This window comes from Polypterus senegalus, chromosome 5 (assembly GCF_016835505.1).
Source record: "Polypterus senegalus isolate Bchr_013 chromosome 5, ASM1683550v1, whole genome shotgun sequence".
Classification (NCBI taxonomy): Eukaryota; Metazoa; Chordata; class Cladistia; order Polypteriformes; family Polypteridae; genus Polypterus; species Polypterus senegalus.
This window is the reverse complement of record NC_053158.1, coordinates 39,904,051-39,927,649: the sequence shown is the minus strand read 5'-3', so window position 1 is coordinate 39,927,649 and position 23,599 is coordinate 39,904,051. Positions and strand designations below refer to the sequence as shown.

The 23,599-nt window shown below is 37.3% G+C and overlaps 1 protein-coding gene across 1 annotated transcript in view; it reads right to left on the bottom strand.

The window, feature by feature from the left end:
* LOC120529864 (lipoxygenase homology domain-containing protein 1-like) overlaps window positions 1-23,599 on the bottom strand; it is a 419,576-nt gene that overhangs the window by 197,324 nt on the left and 198,653 nt on the right. Inside the window, exons 38-39 of the mRNA XM_039754083.1 lie at window positions 21,603-21,757; window positions 8,267-8,345 (exon numbers count right to left, since the gene is read on the bottom strand). Coding sequence (XP_039610017.1) covers window positions 8,267-8,345; window positions 21,603-21,757 — 234 coding nt within the window. The remainder of the gene's footprint in view (window positions 1-8,266; window positions 8,346-21,602; window positions 21,758-23,599) is intronic.

Here is a 23,599-nt window from a genome sequence, read left to right as displayed (position 1 = left end):
AGCTGATTCATTTAATGTTGATTTAAAATTGCTACAAATCACAATGCTGCATTGACATCAAAGCCTAAAATTATAAGTGTCTCATTGAAAGGCTTTGCTTTGATAAAAAATGTGGTGCCATCTACTAATTTGAAAGTTACAATCACGTGTACAATGCAATGAAATTTCTATCTGCAAGTTTGACCTACAATGCACCAGGCTGCCACTGTCCTTGTCCGATGACCCAATATCACTCCACTGGTTATATGTAGTATCTATTCATTCATTTTTCTGACTTTCAAAGTTAGATATCTTGTACTTTTCCTTCCTCTGATTTGTCTTTAAGCATTCTCTCTTGAAGATGCCATCCTTTCACCATTAGTCACTGTCAGGAATGTTGGTGTGAGACTGGACTCATTGCTTTCATTAATCAAACATACATCTTCAATGACCTGACCTGCTGTTTCTTTCTTCATGATATCCAGAGGATTCAACCATTCCTCACTAATTATTCTACACAACATCTTGTTCAGGCACTGGTTCTCTCTCAACTGGACTACTGAAACTCTCCCCTGGTGGGATTTCCTTCAGCTGCTGTCAGTCCTCTCCAGCTCCTCCAGATTGCAGCTACCTGACTGGTATTCTTGGTTCCTTCTTTAACTCCCACTACTTCTGCTTCAGTCTCTCCACAGGCTTCCTGCAAAGATACAGTTCAAAACTCTTCTCTTGACCTACAGTTCTCTGATTGATTGTGCTCCACATTATCTTCAATCCTTGGTCTCTCTTCACAAAGTCTCTGTACTGCCACGGCCTGTCTACTGACTGTACCTGCTCTCACCAAACGTGTCAATCTTACTTTATTCTTACTCCAAAGCTGTTAAATGATCTCCCTTTATCTATTTGTACAGCATCCAATTTACTTAACGTCATTTGAAAATGCATCTTTTCATTAAATATTTTGGATGTGCTTAGTTTCTCTCCTATAGAATAGCTGGTAGAGTTTAAAAGACTGACCTTTGTCTTATTCTAGCTGTAGATATTATTATGTAGTAGCTCTACTCCCATATGCTTGCTTTTTATCTTGTACTCTGTTTCTTTGATATATTAAAACATTCTTTGTAAGGTATCTGCTAAATAAATAAAAATTAATATCAAATAAATTTTCTACTTAACCCCCCAATAATATATCTTCTTAAAAAAGTAAGTGAATGAAACAGGCAAGTTTTGTTTTGCATAAAGGTTTGCAAAATTGATACCAAACTTCATTTCACATGCAATTTTCTCAACTGCCAAGCTCACTAAAAAGGGAGTTTTGGAGTTTTAAAAGCTTTTTGGGGCTGAAAAAAGGGACATTACACCTTAAGGGTTTGGTAAAAATGTCACTTTTGTACCCATATATTTCTCAGAAAAGGGTCTAGATGAAAATAAATGGACAAAAACTGTGTTTTGAAAATATCAACATGGCAAAAAATAACCTACAATGGGACAAAAGCGTAATCCACCAAGACACCAGAATTGGTGTCCAAATTATCTTAGAAGAAAACACCATACTTGTGGTCGTAGATGAGACACCTTCTTTGGCAGGTACAAAATCAGTGTGTGCCGATAACTATGTCCTCTGCCAGAATCCTAATGCCTGATGGGAATTGTAGTCCCTACATCAGTATTGGTTTTTGGGTTTGCCCCATCTCCATCACAACTCCATTCCCCGATATACCATATCTACGCTCTCTATATAAAATCCTAAGCCTAAAAGTGCAACGATTTTGTGCAACAATTTTATGTGACGTTTTTTAAAACCTACATATATATGTTTGGTATCATTCTTTTCAGAGTTTATTGAACTTTAATGTGATGTTATTAGATTTTCAGATTCTTATTCCATTTTTAAATTATAAACTAAACAATATCAAGAATTCATGTCCTTTGAGACGAGACTTAACCAAGAGTGCCAAGAGATTTAACCATGCCCAGAGCCGGAAATAAAAGACAAAGAGTAGGACTATAGACATAGAATTACTAGCAGCATCGTATGTCAACATCGCTGCCATATTGTGAGTGGCACTGCTGTGGAGTGAAGTAATGGATAAAGATGCCTCACGCATGTGTTGGGATTGTACAAACCGCTGTACGCTCCAAACCAGATCCCAGAGGATTACATTTCATAGGTAAGGCTGAAAAATTGTTTTGGTTATATTTGGCCATTAGAAAATCCCGTCACTCTCAGTGTATCTTTGATCAATCAGTTTGCTCGGGCTGAGATTGCTTCAGATGATGTGTTTTTTTCTCAAAGAGCACATTGAGGAAACACAGTTTGAAATTGACAACCATCATTTCATGCTCATGTCTTTAGTTGTGTCTGTCTTCCACAAAATAAGGCAACACCATATTGCCAGACTGAATACTCTCAAATTACAGAGTGGCAACCCACGGAAAAAGCTATGTAAGACAGTTCTGTTTCAAGGATTTTAGACTCTATCCTGTATATATTTAAGAAAACACATTGTGTGTGTGTGCGTGTGTGTGAGAGAGAGAGATTGAGAGAGGACTGAGTGAAATGTTTTCAGAAATTATTAAGCCAATTCGTATACAATAAAATTGTTTATTTTTGTCATTGAGTGTATCATTTCACTGTTAAAAGAAAGACCAGACTGCCAGTTGCAGTCTTACTATTTTGACTTTCAGACATTGGTCAAGTTTTCATCTCAATAATTAATAATAATAATACATTTTATTTAATTGGCACCTTTCTTAGCACTCAAGGTCACCTTACAATAATATTAAACAACAATTAAAACAAGAGAAATATAAATCAAAAAGCTATAATTAGCAAACAAACAAAGATAACTGGCAGTAACAATACAAAATTCACAATTGGTATGCCAGTTTGAAAAGATAAGTTTTGAGGGCAGTTTTAAAATGTGTTATTGAATCGAGCTGACGTATATGAGAGAGAAGAGAATTCCATAGTTGAGGAGCACTATGAGAGACGCTCGAGCCCCCATAGCACAGAGCTTGATGTATGGTACAGAAAATACAGCTGCAGATGAGGATCTGTGTGAGTGAGACGAGTAGGAGATCATTGAGGTTGTGGAGAGCTTTAAATGTTCAGAGCAGTATTTTGTATTGTATTCTGTAGTTAACAGGGAGCCAGTGAAGCTGAGAGAGAATAGGTGTAGTACTGTATGTTCAGTGGATTTAGAACAGCAGGTTATCATCCTGGCAGCAGAATTTTGAAGAAGCTGTAAGCGATGGATACGTTTTTGTGGGATGACAGATAGAATACCATTACAGTGATCTATTCGTGAGGTGAATCTGGCATTAACCAATACTCCAGCACTGTGTTGCATAAGAATAGGACGAAGTCTAGAAATGTTTCGGAGATGAAAGAAGGCAGTCTGAGAAATGTTACTTATATGGGAGGAATTATTTAATAATAATAATAATAATAATATTATTATTATTTAATAATTGCCATTATTAGTGTATAAATGGACATAAATAATTGCATTTAAACAATTCGCCAAAATCTGTTGTATGTAAACAATACTGTTTTAAGCATTATTGTTTTTTCATCAGAAAACCCGGTTTCCACGTCTACTGTACTTGTATTAGTTTAAGTGGCACTTTTGCCACTCAAAATATGGAGGACGCACTGACGTATCGTATTGACTGGGCAATACAGTGAATGCGGTGTCTACCTATATATGTCTATGAGTAGGACAGCTGCTGTACAGGTTTTTAAATGTTTGAAGAGCCGTGCAAGATACAGATCATGCGGCACAGCAGCAGCAAGCCAGCGCTGATCGAGCAAAGAGGAGGTGAAAAAAAATCTGTATTTGTTTCCCATTGTATCACCATTTAAGAGAGGGTTTCGGAGGAGCAACCGCATCTCCATGGGGTGCGTTCAGCCCGCCTCTTCACAACTCGAGTGGCAGACTGGCCACAACTGGGGGTTAGGCGCTGAAGTAGCCTATATTTTAAATTGGACCAACAGAAACACACATGCAAAAAATCTATTTAAGTCAGTTAGGTCTAAAAAAAAATCTTACAATTTTATTTATATAGTTACTAATGGTTTTTATAGCACAAATCAGTACTGAATGTCACAAAGTAGGATACATTTCACCTTTTTTATGTAAACGTATATGTCCACCCAGGATAGCACAGTAGTTTTGTTGATGCCTCACAGCTCTAGACTCTTGTGCTCAAATTCTGGTCTGGTGAAAGGCTTTGTAGTGTTAGTAAGTTCTTTCCATGCTTATTTGGGTTTTCTAAATCACCCCAAAGACAGAAGGGTTAGTTGGCTAGACCCTCTAAATATGCCTAGTGTGAATGAATTTGCTGGGTGTGTGAGTAAATGTGCCTTGAAATCCAGTGATGCTTTGTCAAAATTGGTTCATGGCTCGTGCTAAGTGCTACAAGTGTTACCACTTGGGCAGCAGTCCCCCTAATCCCGGAGCAATGCTAGAGAAGAGGCATGATGGTAAAAATGAATCGAAAAGTACATGCCAGCTACATCTGAGTCTAGGTGTTGCCACAGGCTACTAAAGCTACATTCAGACTGCAGGTAAAAGCGACTCAGTTCCAATTGGTAGCATATATTCTTTTTTATTTGACCATCCAAATTAATTTTGCAAGTGATTTACATCTGATTTTGCTGCTTACTGATATCTATTCTGAATTGGCAGATACAGTGACCTATAAGATAGCCATGAGTACTAGTTACATGCAAAAAGAAAATTATTTACAGATCAGTACATATGCACATTTGTTGAATCTACACATAGAAATATGTGGACATGACAGTGCAGAGACTCAGCAAAGCTATCTTGGAAAAATAAATGCATTTCAAAAAACACATAGAAACTGGGGTATGATGGCAAACTATCTTTCATTTTTGGATTTCACGATAATCTAAAAGATTGAACTATTGCTACATGAGTGAAAAAAGAAATAATGTTTTAATAGCAGTATAAACAAGTGTTAGAAAGAGTGCCTTACTGTTTACCTGTCTAACAGATAGATTACAGTGATGGTGACAACATAATCCTAATCTTCCCATGCTGCCCCATAAACATATAAATTAAGTTTAGAACCCTGAAATACAATGAATAGCCTAGTATAATCACAAAATCCATTATTTCTATTTACTATATAGCATTCTTGCAAGCACAAAGAATGCAGCAGTATTGTCTAATCAATGAACAGCATCAAGAGTTTTTTCAGTGAGAGACATTTTTAGCTTTTTATAAGCAAATATGAAGAATGTAATCAATCAAATCACAGATGGTAGTGAACAAATGAGGTCAATATTTGAGTTTTAACGCAAGTCATAATTTAAGCTCATTTGACAGATTCATATATTTAAAAATAAATCCGCTTTCAGTAACGCATTCAAAGCCTACAGTTGTAGTCCTGTTGCTGTGTTGATTTTATTTGTCCCTTTTGTGTCTCTTATGCTATGCCATTTTGAGTATTATTATTATTTTTGTTATTGTTCTTGGATTATTAATTATGTGGTCAGACCATAGTTCTTTGTTCCCATAGTGTTTATGACAAGGGCACCAGTCTAGTCAGTCCCTGAATATATGCCATCTGCCTGAAATGTTGGTAGTTCTTTATGATATCCACTTTTCCCAGTCTACGCCTAGCTATTTTAGAAAATATGACAGTGGGTCATGCAACTTTCCCCATACTTAAGTCATTCTTGATGGTAGCACTTTTATGAACTCTTTTCTAAACTTTGAAATTAAATAAACATCAGTGCTAATGTGACAGTAGTACAGTAAATGTAGTAAAGCGCAGAAGATCGAAGATAGATGGGGTATAGCCAAGTGAACATGTCTGGTCTTCTTGCCAGTGATTTGTGGGCTCTCTCCACTGCTCAATAAAGTTTCATAATTTATAAATACTGTAGATATTTTTTTTTACTCCCAATGACATAATTGAAGCATTTTTCTGAAAAATTAAGTTGCACTGCCATAGGCAGCTAAACTTCCTTTCATGGTAAATAAAAATGGCAGATCATGAAATGGTTAGAAACCTTAAAAATGCTTTGAAAAAAATGAAGACCCTTGAATTTTTCTAAAAATTTTATTTTCACATTTTTTATTCTGAAATGGAACTTTGAACAAATTTTTCTTTAGAGTCTCAGGAAAATATCACATGTAATTTTATTTGACATTTTAATTTTGTAATTTGTTATAATCTGTAATGTTGTATTTGGAATTGCAATTGTAGTCAGTTTATCCATTCCTGAAAATCGCATGTTTGCCAGGAGAATGTGGGAGTACTGAGCCTGAAACGTTCACAATGACCACTACGTCTTCCTCCTACACTGAGACAGAGGTGTGGAGTTCAATCTTAGTAAAGAGGTAATGCGTTGAAGCATTAAAATGGACGACTTAAATCACCACTTATAAATTCCTTGCTTCTACTGTCATGCAGAACTGAATTATTTACCATAAGGGCTAACTGTTTCTATTACCTTAGCTTGTTAAATTTTGAAACATACTTCCGCACAACTCAGATATTTGTGGTAAATTATATAACAAGGTAAGCAGGTGTCTTTCACAAAAGGTAGTACCACAATTTCTCAGTGAATAGCCACAGACATATTTTGCTACTGTATAGTTACATTTTTAATAGTAAGAATTTGTTAATGATACTGCCATAGAGCGAGAGCATTTAATGGCAGCCACTTCACAGAAATCGCTGTGCTGTTTGGCTCTGCTAAAAAATAATAAAGGAAAAAGATCATTTCAACAGTCCTCTACTTGAGTACTTCTTCTTAAGTGCGACAGAAGAAAGGACAAGTAACACAAAAGAATTTGGGGTCTTCCTGTCATTAAGTAGTGCTATAATAAGTGTATGCCAAAAATGAACATGTTGTGTTTAAAATAATAATGAACAAATAGAACGTCCACTATTCAGTGGCTATAAACAAAGTTACACAGTTGGATTGATTCTCTATATGTTTTCATATTTAAATGATCAGCTCATAATGTTAAAAATCAAAATCATTTAAATTTGTGCACATCACGTAAAGAGAACTTGACTCCAGCACGATAATGAGTTGCAAGGTATAAAATAATGTAAAGAACCCTGCATAAAAATAAGGTGTGGCACAAAGGTGTTTTTCAGAAATCGAAAGCCATCATCCATGAAAGAAATGTTTTATGATGAACAGCACCAGGAACCTCTGCTGATATTTGAACAATTGTTCTTTTATCTCTTCACTTGTAAACTGATTGGTGCTGTAAAGGCCTACTAGGCAATGAGGCAAAATGAAAGGTGCTGCACATCACAAAATGAAGTTGTCTCTCATTCTCAGTCCATTAGTTAGTATCGGCAGCTATAGTCCAGGCTCTTGCAAAGGTACCTGGGAGACGTAGTTTGTGCAGCAGTCTAGTAATTTAAAGGGTTAGGTATCACCCAAGGACACTTCCCTGCAGGACAGGAATGAATCTATGGAAATACTCTCAAGTTCAGGCTTTGAAGAATCTCCATGTTCTCATGCAATTAAGCTTGAAGCAGGGAGACGAGCACAAATGAGGCGAGGAGCACTTGAACAGAGTGCCATAGAGAAATGAAGTGTTAGGAAGCCTCAGAGTGGCAGTGTTTTGTTATTTCGCTGTGTTTCTTTGCTTTTATTCAAACCTCCCCATGAGTGTCATGATTATCACCCTTCACATTACTTGCCTAGATTCCCTTGGTGTCTTTTTTGTGTATAAGGATTTTTTAAAATCATTCTTTCTTGGCACAATGATCACTGTTTAAAGCACTATATTATAGTATATCTGTAACACATAAAAGTAAAATAAAAAGTTACTCTTTCTGTTCTTGACAAATTAACAAACAAACAGTACTTTCTGCAAAGTGCCACAGTGAATGTTGGACAAAAAACAGCCATTTGTGCCCTTAAATCCTCAGTTTAGTGCATTTATAAATGTACGGATTGATGGATGACATACATTTTCAGAAATTTATATAAAGAATTTACTGTATTTTAATATTAAAACTAGTGAAGAATAAAAATGTTCTGGGCTGAAAGCAAAATGTAAAGTACTAAAATTTGGTATTTACATGCAGTGGACTAGCGATCATGATCTGGATATAAAATCCCAAAGGTGCAATTTGCTTACTGTCCTTAAATTCCAAAAAAACCCACAGCAGACATCAAAAAACTTAATCCCAAAGGCTCTGGAATTCTCTGCATATGCTAAAAAAGACCAACCACTGATCCTCAGTATGTAAAGCATATTTCTCACAATAATTACAGTACCTCTGCTTTGACTTCTGTGCCCGATAACAAGCTGGTTTATTTTGCCAAGATGAACAGCTTTGATTTTGAACATGTCCACCTGTAAGCAAAAAACATTCTAATTATAACAAGCTCTCGTTAAGAATGCATTGTTATGTAAAAAGTAACTTTAAAGTCAAACATATTGTTAGGATAATAATTGTGATTTTTGAGGGAGCATTTGAAGCTGTGGTTTTCTTTTGTTTTTAAAGTTGAAATTTCATTCTTTCTCACTTTCTTTATTTCTTTCTTACTCTAAAATAGTTTTTTTTAGCAGTTTTGGGGTGGATATGACCTCTGGGTTGCCGCAGCTGGTTTTGTCTCTTCTTGCACCTAGACTTCGATAGTCATGGAACAAGATGGACTATGTAGTCAGGACTCAGACAAGCAAATATACGGTAGAACAGTGGTCAGTGCTTTTTTATTGAAAAATGTAGTGTAGTGCAGATCAATTAATACATTAATAATCCTCAGTAAAAACAGAGTCCAAATGAAGGTTACAATCAATAAATAATTCCATAAATAGGTTAAAATCAATAATAATAATATCACAGTCACGATCAGGTTCAGTAAAGAGCCTCAGTACTCCTTCCTAGACCTTGTCTTTGCTGCTCACCCACAGGGTCTGCTAAGCTGGCAGAAGCACCCACCGACAAGCTCAGACAACCCTTTTCAGGTTGTGTCCCCACCATCATCCCTGCTCCTTTGTCCCTCTGCTATCCCTTCATGTTCGTGATATCTTACTAGAGCAATCAGCTGGTTCTACTTCAATCTGTTGCTCAGCAGGAGTGGCATTTCGCCTGAAGAGCCGCTACCCTGACCACCATTCTTCTTCTCAGCTGCACCAGCTCTGCCACGATGCTAACTTTTCCCAATTTTATCTTCAGTCTTTCTGTCAGTTTCACTTACATTCCCTTCTATCCTGCTCAGGCTGCTAAAATCTTGTGGTTGCCTTTGGCTTGGTAATGACCAATGAGGAAGACAACTGAACTGATTGCAGCTGCACATGAATGTGCAGGGTTAGAGGACAATAATCAGCTGTAAACTGAGACAAAACTCGTCCTTAGATTTTAGTTCGACTCTCTTTGCTAGAAGGAAAATGACATAGCTTTGTTCATTCAGCCTCAATTCCCTACGTGTGCATGAATAGTGAAGAGCAAAAGACCTCTAAAATGGCATCAACATCTGGTGAGAGACCAACGTAAATGCGCAAAGAAAAATACTCCATGGACATTTTATGTAATTTCGTTGAATAGGACTCTGACTTGTCGGACTCCAAGTTTAATGCAAGTGATCTGGAGATGGAGATCAAAAACGAAAGTGAGGTACCAGCATCATCTGATCGGTCTCCAGCTGATCGCGGTGCTGAACACTTTCATGTAGCTGATGCACCTATAGCAGCGTTCGCCTGGAAGGACCACCACTTATGATGACAAGACCATATTGCGTCACACTGCCATCACCACTGCCGTCCACCTGCTGACCAAAGACAGCGAAGTAGCCGGCCCACCAAGCATTCCTGCTGACCATCGAGGTGCCCCTGCACAACCACTGCTGACAGAGATGCCGAACATGCACGAACAGCAGCCACAGCACATAACAACAGATGTTTTATGTTGGTTTATGTGTGAAACCATTGTTTTGTGTGCTTTTCAGAAAATTGAGGTTTTTGGAAAAGATATTCAGCCCTCAAAGAGTTAAACAGCAAGGGCACAATGCCTTACAACAGTTTGTACCTACACCCTCCCATCCTGAGCACACTGGTTTAATACTAAAAACACACACTGCCACGGACCCCTAGTGCACTTCACCACAGTGGAAATTAAAGAGTAATGTTCTCTAAGGGTTTGGTAACATCCCGTTACGGCCCACACATTTCACAGATAAAGGCTAAAGATACAAATAAAAGGGGTAGTAGTGTAGTTTGGAAAGGCAACATGACTAAATACAACACAATGCAATTGTAGTCTGCAGAAGTTGAGAGAAAGCGCTAAAGCTTGGGTTTTTTATGAGATTCTTCTCAATTTTGCCTGCTCCTATTTAATAAGCACATTGATCAAAGCATCCTCCTGTTAACCTTAGCACAATGCTGAAGCCTGATGGGAACTGCAAGGCTGATGTCTGCACTACAACAAGGTTGCAGATAAGATTAAAATACACAGAATGCAAAAGGATTTTACATATACTAAATACACTTTCTTTCTGTAATCAATGCTTTGGTCAATTTGCTGGTGGAAAAACACCAGTTTTGTGAAATGTTTTACAAAGTTCCACTGTAAATTCAATGTCATGCAGATTGCTAGCTCACTAAACAGCATTTATCTTATTGCTGGACTGACTGGGTCAGCCTGGCAGTTTGTACAGCGTTCAGCAAAGCAGCGTTGCTACATTTAATCATTAAATGTGTTAAAATCTTTTTACAAAGCAATGTGGGAAATTTTGTCTGATCACACATGCATTAATGCTACCTGCTATCACAGTGGTGTTTGGCTAGCTACAATATGAGGAAAAGGAACATGATCTGATGCAAAGCAACAAAATTTATTTATATAGCATGTTTTCATACAAATGTAACTCAAAGTGCTTCACAATATGAAGAAAAAAGAAAATATATACAAATTGGGTAATACTAATTAACAAAGAATAAAGCAGCGTTTCTCAACCTTTAAGTGTTTGCGACCCAAGTTTTCATAACAGTTTTAATCACGCCCCCCCCTAACTTTTTTTGAAATGTAGATGCATATTTTATCTAACTCTATATTTATTGTTCTAGTATCAGAATGTAGTTTAAGTTCATTTGTTTTGGTTTCAACAGATGTGTTTTTTTCATATTTTTGATTCTTGTTTTCTTTTTTTTCACATCTTCGCGCCCCCCTTGTGGGGCCTGCCCCACAGGTTGAGAACCACTGGAATAAAGTAAGGTTTGATGGCCAGGGAGGACAGAAAAAACAAACACTAGGAATTCTACCTAACATAAATGATCTCAATCAGTCGTCATGGTTTTCAGGACGCATTGAGTGTTGCTAAGAACTGTTATAATGATTTTGGGAAAACACTACAGCAACACTACCAGATCGTCATTTTAATGTTTCTCTACAAGTTAAAAGAAATCGATATCCGAGGTTGTGAAGGATATTTTAGGTTATCCAGTTCTCTATAATGGTTAAAGCTAAAACCAATGAATTGAAACAGGAGTCACCATATGTGTCAGCTGACATGCCAATAACATTAGTAAATCGGTCACCAAGTTTTTGGGATGTTAATTGTTATACAGACATTGCTATTGGTGCTCAAAACAGCAAAGACACCTATGAACAGCACCTGATGGAACATCTCAGATAGCAACATGTACCACTTTCCAGGCAATGCAGTCAATTTCCACTAGCTGAAACTGATTGTAGTTATTATGATGAACACCATAAAGGTAATGCGCATATGGTAAATTCATGAAGTATTCAAATAAAGTGAAAACATGATTTTAGAAATATTTGCAAACTTCTGAAGAAAAAAAAAATGTCTTATCACATTGATCCAAGATTTCAGACCCTTTACTGAGTGCATAGTTGAAGCACTTTTGGCAGTGAAAGCATCCTGGAGTCTTCTTGGGTCTGATATAAAAAGCTTTGCACTACCTGAATTTGGGGGTTTTGACTGGAGGTGGTGGCACTGACCAGAAAGCAGGAGACAGAGTTGGAGGTGGCAGAGTTAAAGATGCTAAGATTTGCATTGGGTGTGACGAGGATGGATAGGATCAGAAATGAGTACATTAGAGGGTCGGCTCAAGTTGGACAGTTGGGAGACAAAGTCTGAGAGGCGAGATTGTATTGGAGAGGACATGTGCAGAGGAGAGATGCTGGGTATTTTGGGAGAAGGATGCTAAGGATAGAGCTGCCAGGGAAGAGGAAAAGAGGATGACATAAGAGAAGGATTATGGATGTGGTGAGAGAGGACATGTAGGTGATGGGTGTAACAGAACAAGAAGCAGAGGACAGGAATGTATGGAAAAAGATGATCCACTGTGGCAACCCCTAACGGAAGCAACCGAAAGAAGAAGAAGAAGAAGAAAGCCATTGTTCTCTGCTGATCCTCTCAAACTCTGTAAGGTTGGATGGAGACAGCCAGTGGACATCCATTTTCAGTTCTCTCCAGAGATATCTGATTAGGTTCAAGTCTGGGCTCTGGCTGCACAATTTAAAGACATCCCCAGAGTTGTCCCTAAGCTGTTACTCTGTTGTTTTTGAGTTGTGCATAGGGTCAATTTCCTGTTGGAAAGTGAAGGTTCAGAGTGCACTGGAGAAGGTTTTCATTAAGGATATCTTATACTCAGCACTGTTCTCAGCATGACACTGCCACCACCTTGCTTCAACACTGGAATGGTATTAAAAAGGTGATGAGCAGTCCCTGGTTTCAACCAGACATGACGTTCAGAATTGAAGCAGATAGTTCCATCTTGTTTTTATCAGACAAGAAAAGATTGTTTCTCATAGTTATGGGGTTCCATGTGTCTTTAACTGAGGTGAGGCTTTTGTCGGCCCACTCTGTCATAAAGCCTTGATTGGTGGAGTGTTGCAGTGATGGTTATCTTTTTGAAAGTTTCTCCCACCTCCACATAGATTCTTTGGAGGACATTCAGAGTGATCATGGAGTTCCTGGTCACCTCTCTTACTGTGGGCATTCTCCAAAGCTTACTGATTACTCAGTCAGCTTTAGGAAGAGTCATGGTTGTTCATACCTTGCTCCCTTTAAGAATCATGCAGGCCAATGTGCTCTTGGGATTCTTCAATGCTGCAAGAATTTTTTTTGTAGCTTTCCTCAGATCTGTAACTCAGCACAATCCTGTCACTAAGTCCTGTCGGTGATTCCCTAAACCTTGTGACATGGTTTTCACTCTGATATACATTACTGTGGGACCTTCTATAGATAGGCATGTACCTTACCTTATCATCTTTAATCAATTGGATTGACCGCATGTGGACTCCAAACAAAGTATAGAAACAATGACAATCAATCAATAAAATGAAAAGCACCTGAAAGGGTTGGAATACTTGAGATAATGGGATATTTCAATTTTTGTTATTTTTAAGAAATGTACTCATTTCTAAAATCTTGTTTTTGCTTTGTCATCCTGGGGTACTGATTGTTGCTTGATGAATGAAAAAATGAATTTAAATGATTTTAGCCTAAGGCTTCAACATAGTAAAAACTGAAGAAGTGAAGGCATCTGTATACTTTTGCAATCTACTGTACGATTAGTGACTCTCAAGAACCAGAATGCACACCAGTAAATGCAAATATATAATAAAAATCTTTATGAATACCAATGTCCTTATTGCCAATTTTCTTTTAATACAATATGGTGTTTGTTCCTCCCCTTGTGTTTAAGAATTTACATGAAAAAGCTATGCTTTATTTGGCCTTGAGAACTCATTCCATGTGGTTTAATGGTTAGCAAGGGATTAAGCATTTTATGTGAAAGACATTATCAGTGTGCCATTGAAAGAATCTGTTTAAATTGCGGGTTGCATCAGCATTTGGTTAAAAAAAATATACAACTTATACCATGGCAGTAATTTTCAGAGGGATTTAATTTAAAGTAGCATTCAGGCAATTGTGAATGGCAAAGTAAAAAATCTGTTAATCCCATGCAGTAGTAAATCTATTCTTATATTAAGAAACAGGAAAACAATCTAAATCCCACATTCCAAGATCCAATATTTTACCAAAAGTCTAGAGCAAGAACAAAATGTGAATTAAAAGACGAAACGTGAAGAGCACCAAGAAACCAGACACTAGAGCAGGGCCAGTGCACACAGAAAACACTCAATGTGTCAGCAAAGGCCTGAAGCTAGAGCAGACCCTTTTAACCAGTATCAGGTTGTTGCCATAATTGGGAGCCCACCAGAGGATTTAGCAGCGATCGAAGTTCCCACCCTTAGGGTTTCTCTTCAATTGAAAACCATTAAGAAATTAAAGAAACTTCCAAAAGGAGAAGAACAAAAAAGGGAAGGAGACAGAGCTGGGGGTGCAGCACGAGCTTAACCTTGACACGCGCACATATCATATCTAACCTTGAGAAAGGGAACATTTTTATTTCTATGGAATGGCATGTGATTTTGGAGCAGAGACATTACTTAGCAATGGGAATCATTTGTGGCTGCTTTTAAAAACGTATTGGCATCCTGTTCATTTTTACCTTTGTGTTTAACAATCAATTGACTATCAAAACAGTTCACACACACGCAAATAAAAAAGATTATGTTCTTCCAGCCAAGAATGGAGGACTACATTCTAAAAGGGACTGTCGATACTGACTTTAAATTCAGTGCATGAATGCCATCCATCCATCTTCCAAATAAGCTTTTCTTGAGCAGGGTCGCTGGAGCACAACCTAGCAAGCATCAGGCATAAGGCATGAACAATTGCAGTTGTGCCATGCAAGCAGGTTTCATTTTAGAACAATCAGAAAATGTAACTCTACAGCCCTAACAACAGTCTTAAATGCAGAGCCAACAGAATCCAAATAACAAGCACAATCCATCCATCTTCCGAACCCACTTATCCAGAGCAGGGTCATGGGGCAGCTGGAGCCTACCACAGCAATTATAGGGAACAAGGCAAGAACAATCCCTGGACAGGGCACCAGTTCATCCCAGGATTAAATCACCCACACACACATTAGGGGCCAATTTAGCACCACAAACCTACCTAACCTGCATGCCATTGAATTGTGGGAGGACACTAGAGCACCCAAAGGATAAATGTTTGTTTTTTATTTCCATAGCTGATAGTCCATTAAATATTATCCATAATGGAGTTATCTGATGCCACATCTACAGCAACTGGCTGGTGACAGAATGGATCAAAATAACCAATAAATATGAGCTCACCAGCACATCCATTGTCTTTAGCTGAATTGTTCAAGTTCATGGACATTTTCATAAAGATAAACCAATTGATAATTAGATCTTATTTTTTACTACGAATATAAAATGGTAATTATTAGAGTAACATACAAATCACGCAAACCAGCAAGTGTAGCTTTCAGCAAAGATGGGACATTTGGTGTCAAAATGTACCCTATACTGCAACTTTACTCTACACGGTCAATTTAACAGGTTCAATGGCACTTATTAAAGTAGTTAATAAAAAATAAACATGCACAATCCACATCCATCTCCTAACTTGCATAATCCAGTTACTGAAGGGCCAATAGCTGCCCCAAAAGCATCAGAAACTGAAATCAGGCCCCAGCACACTGCACACTCATACATTCCAGTGATGTGCGGTAAGGAACATGGCTGGTGAGGCACTGAGTCAGATTTACAAATATATGAACCCAAAAGAGTAGCTTATTCACTATTCAGTTGGCAGCCTGCACATTGACTACTGGTTATGTTTCATATCTCATCAGCATTTCTTCACGTACACATAGGTAAGGCACATATTTAGAAAGAACGTTACATTTATAGTGGCAAGAGAGAGCGGAGAGAGTGCATTTGCTCTGCACCCTCCATGTGTTCTAAATTGGCCATTGCAATTCCACTGATTCAATACAACTGAAAGTATAGAGAGATATACAAAAAAACTGATTTCAATTTTGACCTTAATTGAAACATTTAGTTGTTTTTAAAAGCTTTTAATTGTAATGTTTTAATCAATTTTAATGCAGACTGTTCAACAAAAGGGCAACAAGAAAAACAAAATATTTTATTTAAGGTCAAAATTTAGTTTTTAAATATTAAATTGTTTTATTTCTTAGTCTGATCCCATTTTTCATAAAATTGAAAACCGTTTATGGTCTTACCTTTATTTGTAAATGACGTCCATGCGCTTATCCTTCTCCATGAAAATCTCCGTCACATTTTTGTAAAAGTCCTCCTTATTTTCCTTTAGTTTTAAAAGTCCTAATCTTCCATTTTGGCAGTCAGTCAGAACAACAAATAAAAATAAACGGGCTGCTGCAGTGCACTTGACTTTCTGATATTGCTAACTTATTGGCACCTCTATGTCAGCAGCAACAAGCACCTATTGGGCTCACGTGCGCCCCCTTCAGTGCGGCACGGTACGGTCTGCCTCACCTTGTGCATTAAAACTGTGGTTTTATGTCCATTCAGCAAGACTAAATATGTCACACACCTTCATTAAAAATATTAGCCAGACTGTCGAAAGTCAGGGTGTATAATAAACTTGGCTGCAAATATTATATTGGCGACATACAAAGAGACAGCAACAGACATGCGCCAATTGCATGCATCAACCCAGTGTGTGAGGGACAGCGCAGTCCGAGGTGAGGTGTGGCTCGTCGCTACCACAGCTCGTGTTTCTCTCTGTATTTGGACAGGAAATGCACAAATTCAGTGATTTTGACTATAGAAATTATCACAATTATTGGAATCATAGAGAAAACAAATTTATAGCACAGACCAGTGGACAAACTTATTTTATCTTATCATTCTTACTTTTTTTACTTTTCATGATGACAGGTAAGGCTCCACCTCCCCTCCCTGCCCTGACCGCACGTCCGTGACACATTTATGATAGTCTAATTTGGTGTCACCCTTTAACCCAGAACACACATCTTTGCAATATCAAAACATAACTCAAGTATCTTGAGTAAAATCCTCACAAACTTGGGAACATCATGCAGACTATGAAGAGAGAATTTCTAGACTGGGATTCAAACCAAGTCTTGTGGTGCAGCAAAGCAGCTGAAATAAGAGCTTTAACACTAAAGGACAACAACAATAAAAAAAAAAACTATATAAATGGAGATGTTATGCAGGCAAAGTACATATTATATTCTTTGTTTTATTCATGCTTGCTGTCAAACTATGGTAACAAGTGTAAAGAGTGTAAGAGGCAAGCTGATTGGTGTTTTCTATCGATTAAAATGAAGTTATGTATTTTAATACCTGCTCGTTTATCATTGTGCAGCAGAGTGGTGACATGTTGCTTGGTTATGCTAGTAAGAATTTCACTGTACTCCTTACACCTGACAATACTACTACTAGAAATGCCACTGCTACATTTCTTGTAACAACTGTTATGTCAGCAGAAACTGGACTTTTTCCTTGATAGTGAAATAGCAATTCATCAGCTTTCCACTAGGTGTCCCTATAGGCATTCAGTAATTTTTTTGATAATAGTCTTAGACACATAGCTAATGATGTAATTGTGGACTAATTACAATTCACCCCATTAATACAAAAGACAACAGAAAGCAGCAGGTTGACTGCATTAATGTTTTACTTGAGGAAATAATTGTAAATATTCCTCTTTAAAAAGCCGATCACATAAAACTCTGTGTTTTTTTCCAACTGGAAATTGTAGTAAGTCAACTTTACAGGAGGTGTTTATCCTAGATGGCTGACTTTACATCAATGCAAAATCAAAGAGCTGACTGAAACATCTGACCGTGAGTCACTAAGTTGCACAACTTAATGGTTTGTGGAAAGGAAAATCAATTATGCCTTGATGATAGTTAAATGCCTTAAACTTTGTCAATAAAGGTTTTTAAGGTTTGACACATTTCTACATTTTTGAAAAATACACTCTAAGGTAAAGTAAAATACAGAGGACATTGCAGTCAGGCAGCACAAGTAAACTATTCTCTAATCATGAAGTTCTCTGAGACTCGATGTTGACCTGCCCTCAGTGCCAATGCTAAGTTATTTTGTGCCCTAGGCCAAGCTTATTAGTGCGTCAATTGACTGTTTGGTAGCTAACATATGCATCTGGGTTTCCCCCCCCTTACGATCTGTGCCTTAGGTGAATGCTTAATTTGCCTTAATGGTGGTGCTGGACTTGGCCGCAGAGTAAATTATGAGAAAATTCGAAACATTAAATATTCAGTGCTGGACTGTTTATTATAACTTTTCTTCCTTTTTCTACAAACTTTGTTAAATATTCACATCTGACACATAATTCAGTAAGTCTCCTTAGACATAAACCTTATTATTAACTTTCGTCTGCACCTACTGTAATTTATTACATTTACTTATTTGGCCTTCATCCAAGGTGACTTACAACATTTATGTTACAATTGGTTACACTTCTTTTTGGTTTCCCAGTTGGTGGCCAGGCAGGTGAAGTGACTTGCTCAGGGTCACAAAGTGTCAGTAGTGGGATTTGAACCCACAACCCCAGTCTTAACCACTACACCACACTGCCTGCTATCAATGCTTTAATAATTGAGTAATCAATGGTGAGATTATATTTAGTAAAGACATTATGGATATGGCTGAATTATCGAGTCATACAGCAGGCACAAAGACATTATTTGTATGACAAAACTTTGGTGTCTTATGGCATCAGTACCATCCACTTTCTCACTATGCCGTTCTCAATGGGAATTGACAACATGAAAATAATCCGGTATTAAATGTGGAAGTAAAAAAGATACTATGCTGATTTCATTGGTGTATATAATAAAACAAAGAAAATATTATTTTGAAAAATTGACTGCCCAGGTTTTGACAGAGAAAAGTTTAAAATGAAAAGAGGCTATTTTAGGGTAAATATTTGATATATTTTTACAAATAATTATTTAGACTTATATAAATTACACATACAATTGTTTTAAATATAGTTGCTGCTTACAAAAAGTGGTCACTTGGTAGATGTTTTTCACTTATAATACTGTGAAGGTATTTCAAAGTAGAGGGACCAACGGATGTGTGCCAACATAGACCCGGCTTACTTTCCACTGCAACGTCTCTCCATCTAAACAATGTCCTGGTAAAATCTCTCTTCATAATCATCTGAGACAGCTGCCAAGTTCTCTTCGGGGCTGATGATATAGCAAACGATCTTTAAGACACGTTGCACCTAACTGCTTGGAAGAAGGAGAAAAGCTCCTCAATTAGTTCCTCGTAGTTTTTCGCCTTTGTGCTCCCAAGAAAAGTGTGGCACATACTCTACAATGCCTCCCAAGCTCTATTTTCAACTTTTTTAAAGGTTGGATTTGAAGTTTGCTTACCTGTTACCTACTGAAGATGATGGCTGGATTATTAAAGCATGAGAAGACAGAAGCAAATACTGACTGAGGGCACAAATGTGTGGTAAATACCTTTTTTTTAGGTAGTTTCCACCTCGACCAATGTTAAGAATGCAGAAGACTGTCAGTAGTCCGTTTCCAGATTTGGATTCAGTGTGCTCAAATCTATAAAGAATACCTACAATTTTTGACGTAAACAAAGGAACAAAAATATTTTTTGCCGAGCAGTGTTATTGCATGTATTTATTGTTCTAGGTGTGAAGAATTACTTTCTAACCTGAATTTATCCATAATCATCTTCCATCTTTGTCCCATATTCTTGCTGAAGAGTTTGTTTTAAAAAGTTTACTTCCACCCTTAACTAAATTCTCTTCATAGTTTTAAACACTTCTATCATGTCACCTTTCAATTCCTTTTTTCCTTACCTGGAATAATTTAATTCCTCCAGTTTTTCCTGGTAGCCCATACACTGTTGTTCTGGAATCAGTCTAATAACTCATCTTTGGACTTTTATTTCTAACCTGCTTAGTCCTGATTACGGATCACAGTGGTTGCTGGAGCCTATCCCAGCCAGTATAGGGCGAAAGGCAGAAACAAACCCTGGACAGGGTGACAGTCCATCACAGGTTAAACACACACACCCACCCACACACAAAACACAACCAATCCACCTACCTGCATGTCTTTAGACTCTGGGGGGAGCCAGAATACCAGAGGAAACCCACACAGACACAGGGAGAACAAGCAAACTCCACAGAGGGATAACCCGGGGCATGAACCCTGGTCTCTTTACTGCAAGGCCGCAGCGCAACCACTGCACCACCATATCTTTGGACTTTTTCTTTTTAAATGAAGTTACAACAACTCTTGAAAAAATGATCAGAACTGCACACAATATTCAAGATGTAATCTCACAAGTGTATTAAACCGCATAAGAATATGTTCCCTAGGTTTACAGTCAACACAGCCTTCTATGTAACCAAAAAGTAATTTTTAGCCTTTCATGTCAGCTTATTAGACTATCTGCATGTGGTCAGTCATCTGTCCATTATGACTTTTAAATTCTTCTCACAGGATGTTTCAGAACTCCCTCATCTCCAATACATATATACTTCTTATATGCAGGCTTTGACATTTATTTATATTAAACTTCATCTTCCAAGGCTGAATTTGGTTGAGGTTTAGGAGTATACTGATTCTAAGGTATGTGCAAATCAACAGTTTTTTTTTCCCCCACAAGCATAAACAGCTTTTAAGTTATATTTTAATCAAGATCTATTGTATAAAACCGAGCAGCAAGTACAGTAATAACTCCTGTAATAATCCACTTTAACTAATTGGGAAAATGTTTAATACACCAGAATATGTTATTTTCTAAGACAATCCACAAAATGACTTCTGAATTCCTGTGTGTTGAAATAGAATTCCCCTATTCCAGTTGGGATACGCTTCCCAATGATCCTGCTGTGGTTTAAATGAGTCCTGGAAACAAATAACCAGATAATGTAACTCACCAACGGTCACAACATAGCAGAACAGTTTCCGACTTGCTTAATTCAATTCAGTGTCAGGCAGAGGAGGGTGGTGGAGTCTACCCTGGCAGCAATGGACACAATGCAGTAAACAGCCCACCACAGGGTCCATCCACACTCACATTCACACAAACACTCCTGTTTGGAATTGGCAATCAAACAAACCCTACTGACTGCAGAAGTGGGGGGAATTGTCTGCCTGCGCAGACATTGGTGGAATATGCCAACATCACGTAGATCACATAGACAATTGATTTATACACAGACTGCCAGCAGCACCACATAATACACTGAAGTGCCACCCTTCAAAAGGGTACATATTATAAAGTTGAGTTAAAACAAAAAAATAAAATACTTAATAGATATAGGTATTTATCCTCATCTTTCTATTATTTAAAACCATTTTGTCAATTGCTTATTCATGCTAAGCAATAGCTAATACTGCCCATAACCACACTAAGTCAATATATGGTCACTAATAAACAGAACATGGTTGTTATTTGTAGGAATTGGTTCCCAAAAAAAACCCCAAAAAACTGGAGGAAAGTTCAAAACTTACACGGACCAAATTAAACAAAATTTACTGGATATGTAAACAGCAGTGCTAACCTCCACACCACCATGTTGCCCTGCACTATATACTGAGATATAATTTAAAACACAGTCATATGGCAAACACTAGTACATTAAAGTTTTCTAACCCATCAAAAGTTGACCTTTTACTGGAGACAGAATGAGGTCTTTTAGTTCATTCTGCACTTTTATCATTTTAAAATGTTAAAGTCCTTACCTGTCCCCTACTAAATGTGCCAGGCTCGCCATTGTGCTTTGTTAGCCACCGCTTTCCTGTATCTCCAGTGTCACCATGCAGCCGTAGGAGCACCTGACCGGAGAAACCGGCATTCTTAACATCACCAGTATGCACATGGACCGTATACTCCACAACTAAAAAATACAAGGACAAATGTCAAAAAATGTACAAAAATGTCTGCACTTTAATTAGAAAGGCTACTGCCAAATGTCACGAACGTTGGCAGGTTTAGCTGCTAAAGAAAAGTGGAAAACAACACAACTACATGGTAGGAAAGTTTTGTAACTAACTAGGCAAACCTTTAATTGAAATAAAAATTGACATTAAAAAAATCAAACTCAGTATAAAAAAGGAACAAGGGAGTTGCAATCAACTGTCAGATGTCAAGTAGTTTTAAAAAATTATTTGATTTTCATCAAATTAAAAATACAAAGGAAAGCAAAATAATAATAGACCTGGTTAGTGTAATACAGAGAAGAAAAAACGTCTACTGAATACCTAATTGTACTGATCGGCGAAATTCGGCAAAACATTTTTTAATCAAATTTACTGGGTCCACCAATTGGACCTTGTTCACCGAATTTTTCCGTGGCAGGCAGCTTAGGTGAACTTTTTTTGTTTTTTCCCCAGAGCCCCATGATGTTTTGCAAGCCCAAATGACACCACAGAGTTGGGTGTGCCATGTCCATTCAGTCTTAACTTACGAACTGGTTGAGGCCTACTATCACGCTCACCCCTGCCTCCTGTCAGTTATGCAGTCATATGTTGAAGCTTTATGTCAATGGCTGGAATAGAATCACAAAAAACATTGTGCCAATGTTTCTCTTTTTTAATGATGCTTACATTTAATGTCTTGACTACACAAGGACGTTACCATATATCAGCTTGTTTCCTTAGACTTTATATATATATATATATATATATATATATATATATATATATATATATATATATTATATAAATGAGGTAGAAAATGTGTGCATGGCTTAACATTCAGATGAATTCGACAACTAAGTTAACGGATATGAAAGATGGGAGCATTTTACATTTTTTAGTTACTTCATCAAAGAGTCAGTTATCACATTTTTGTTGATTAAGTGTTTTGTGACAATGAGTCATATTCAAAAATAACAGTGACAATGCAATGCAATTAACGATTAAATTAAATACATGCTTTTTACAGTACTTTACAATGTCATGCAATTAAAGATGTAGCTTAAATAGGCTTGTGGTGGCTCAATAGCTTTCAAAGAGTGCAGATTCCAATTCAAATTATGTTAAAATGGCATCGATTGAGGTGCTATTATTAGTTGAGGAGGGTCTCTGACTAGCTAGTTCAAATTTCTTAAACAGAACATTTTTGAAAGTATACCCAATGGAGTTATACAATATATAATTAGCAAAGGAAAAATAACTATTAATACAAAATGACTAATACTAGCAGAAAATCACTATCAATATTACCATATGAAAGGAGAAAAGCAACTGAAATAAGTTTCCAGTCTAGCTGTTAAAATGAGTTAAAACACAGTAATTTATTAAAACTATACAAATAAGTAAGAACTTGGAAAGGAACTCATTTATTGAATATTGGGAATACCATAAAGTCTGAAGGTGCATGGAAGCAAAAGCGGGCCTTTGGGTACGGATAAACTGTAACACACACTCAGTCTCTTGCACATCATGCCATTAAGTAACTCTTTCAGCCCGGTGCAGACTGTAATCCTGCTCTGTCTTTGCCATTTGCAGCCAGTGTGGTCCTTGTTGTATGCTCAGTGGCTCCTATCCACTGCTCACAGATCAACTGCAGTTCCCTTTCTATGCACACATGCTATTGTTATATCACTAGACGGAGCTGCACATTTCCAGTGTAATTAATTAATTCAAATCCCATTTATCTGCAAGTTGATAACATTGGTTATTTACAATAATAATCTGTAGATAATATTAGTTCAGTCCAGTTTAATCAATTCAGT